Source organism: Nestor notabilis, unplaced genomic scaffold (assembly GCF_000696875.1).
Source record: "Nestor notabilis isolate BGI_N333 unplaced genomic scaffold, ASM69687v1 scaffold23536, whole genome shotgun sequence".
Taxonomy (NCBI): Eukaryota; Metazoa; Chordata; class Aves; order Psittaciformes; family Psittacidae; genus Nestor; species Nestor notabilis.
Window position 1 is genome coordinate 6,522 of NW_009932772.1, and position 2,568 is coordinate 9,089.

At 39.3% G+C, this 2,568-nt stretch overlaps 1 protein-coding gene across 1 annotated transcript in view; it reads left to right on the plus strand.

Annotated features, from left to right (window-relative positions):
• Positions 1-1,093, plus strand: part of TMEM59 (transmembrane protein 59) — a 5,272-nt gene extending 4,179 nt beyond the window's left edge. Inside the window, exons 6-7 of the mRNA XM_010016572.1 lie at positions 81-189; positions 810-1,093. Coding sequence (XP_010014874.1) covers positions 81-189; positions 810-965 — 265 coding nt within the window. The 3' untranslated portion in view covers positions 966-1,093. The remainder of the gene's footprint in view (positions 1-80; positions 190-809) is intronic.
• The last annotated feature ends 1,475 nt before the right edge of the window (positions 1,094-2,568 follow it).

The following is a 2,568-nucleotide window of genomic DNA, read 5'->3' on the forward strand; positions in this document are numbered from 1 at the left end:
CAGTCAAAATTGAGCCATTTTAGAGGCTCCATTGTCTTGCATTCAGCATATGAAATCTAGTAACATTCTTTTCATTTCAGAAATTCCAGTTGGATTTTAACCACTACTCTCGTCCTGTCAGTGTTGGTGCTGCTCTGGATTTGTTGTGCAACTGTAGCTACAGCTGTAGAGCAATATGTTCCATCTGAGGTAACTGCTATTTTATAATAGTTTTTATTTTATTAATCATATTACTTTTATATTATTGGCTAGAGACTAAGAAATAGTTGAGGAGGTTCAACTAGAAGGAGGCTGAGTTTTTGCATGTGTGGTTATCAAACCAATTTTGTTACTGCAATGATGATTTCATAGCTGAGCAATTCTTGCTCCTTCCTAAGGCTGATGGGAGCTTTGAGCCTTACTCAGGCAGCGCAGATGTCTTTTAGTTTGTAGCATTCTCCTCTCAACAACCTTCAAATTACTCTTAACAAATGGAGGCTGCTTCTGATTTCTCTGGGAATGGAGCTATGCTGAGGGTCAGATGGTGTAGGTGGAACCCAGTATGGGTTTAATGCGGGAGGATCAGTAGTGAGAACAGAAGTGACAGCATGTTACTGGTGTTACAGAAGCACTGTCTCTACTGTTCTTGCAGATTTAATGCTTTCTTTTGGATGCAAATCTTCTGCTAGCCATGAATTTCAGATGGTAAAGAAAGCCTGGGTTCACTTGTGGTGAAGGGCTGCAGCCAGGAATGAAGTTGCATAATGAAATGTATTTTATTCACAGTATGAAGGGTCTTTGTCTTAAAGTAAATTGTTTCACTCTTTCAGAAGCTGAGCATCTATGGAGATCTGGAATACATGAATGAACAAAAACTGAACAGATACCCATCCTCTGCACTTGTTGTGGTTAGATGCAAGACTGAGGAACATGAAGAAGCAGGACCTCTTCCTACAAAAGTCAATCTGGCTCAATCAGCAATTTAAATAAGCCTCCATTGGATCTAATAGACTAATTCTAACAGAGCTAGCAACTCCTGATTGTTTGTGGTGGTTCTTCAGATAAGAAGCTTAGCAGCCAATCTTTAAATGCAAATAAAGTTACAGAATCAACACGTCATGGGATTTTGTTTTCAGCTAGTAGTCAAGATTCAGACATCTTGAATTGGTTTGTTTCCAGACATAGTCACTTTTCACTGGTGTTTGCTGTGTGTCTTTTTGCTTACAGAACCTGTAAGCATGCTTTCCATACTTCTGCCATGACACTTTCCAACTCGTTTGTGTGTTCTAGGATGTAATGTGTACATTCAGAGTTAGCTTTGTAAAGGTATAAGACGTTTTAAATAGGCAGGAGATGCCTTTTTAGTGTTGCACTTTCTGTTGTAGTTAAGAGAAAAATACTATGAAACTATCTGCTGAATTTTTGTACTTGTTAATGTTCATGCACAGACAACCCTGGCTCCAAAAATAGAAATATCTATTTTTTTTCAGGATGTAATGTGTACATTCAGAGTTAGCTTTGTAAAGGTATAAGACGTTTTAAATAGGCAGGAGATGCCTTTTTAGTGTTGCACTTTCTGTTGTAGTTAAGAGAAAAATACTATGAAACTATCTGCTGAATTTTTGTACTTGTTAATGTTCATGCACAGACAACCCTGGCTCCAAAAATAGAAATATCTATTTTTTTTCCCAGGTTTGTGGAAGATGGAACTTTGTTAAAACCTACGGACGTATTCCTTCACACCCAGAGAACATAACATGGTCAATTACTTTGTCAGACTTTAGCCTTTAAGTCTTAAATTGCTTGTAAAGTTAGCACCTGTGTTTTCTGAAGAAATCCTTCCTTCTGTTCTTGGTTAACTACTCTAGTCTTGTAACTTCATTTCCAGAAGCAAGTTGATTCCTGAGAAATGAGAACAGACAAATAAAATTGACTGTATAGAAGATGTTGACTATACAGCTTTTTGCTATGGTTAATTATTGACCACACATACTCACTGTGAAAGCCTGTCTGTAGCGTTCCTCTCATGGGCAGCATGACCTGATTTTGCTCTATGATTCACTAACACAACAACTAACAATGTCCCTTGTATTTCTAACGTATTTTTTGTGGCTCTTTGCTTTGAGGAGATTGATGTATGCTGATTCCCAAAGCACTGGCAAGTTGGGGGGCGCATGTGGTTGATTTTCAGGTCTCTGTGTTTGGAAGCTGGCTAGAACGCATGATTTGCAACTCGTCATTATATTTTGCTGGTTATATAGAACTCCCTTGAAGGTTTAAAAGCCTTCAAACAGTACATCTTCAGGTTTGAATTCTGGTGAGAGCTGAAGGGGTGATAGGTTTCAACTTAGGGGAAGTTCAGGTTAGATATCAGGAAGAAGTTCTTCACTGTGAGGGTGCTGAGGCACTGGAGCAGGTTGCCCAAAGACATGCTAAATGTTCCATCCGTGGCAGTGTTCAAGGCCAGGTTGGACAGAGCCTTGGGTGTCATGGTCTAGGGTGAGGAGTCCCTGCCTATGACAGGGGGTTGGAGCTGGATGATCTTAAAAGTCCTTTCCAACCCAAACCATTCTATGATTGTGTGATTCT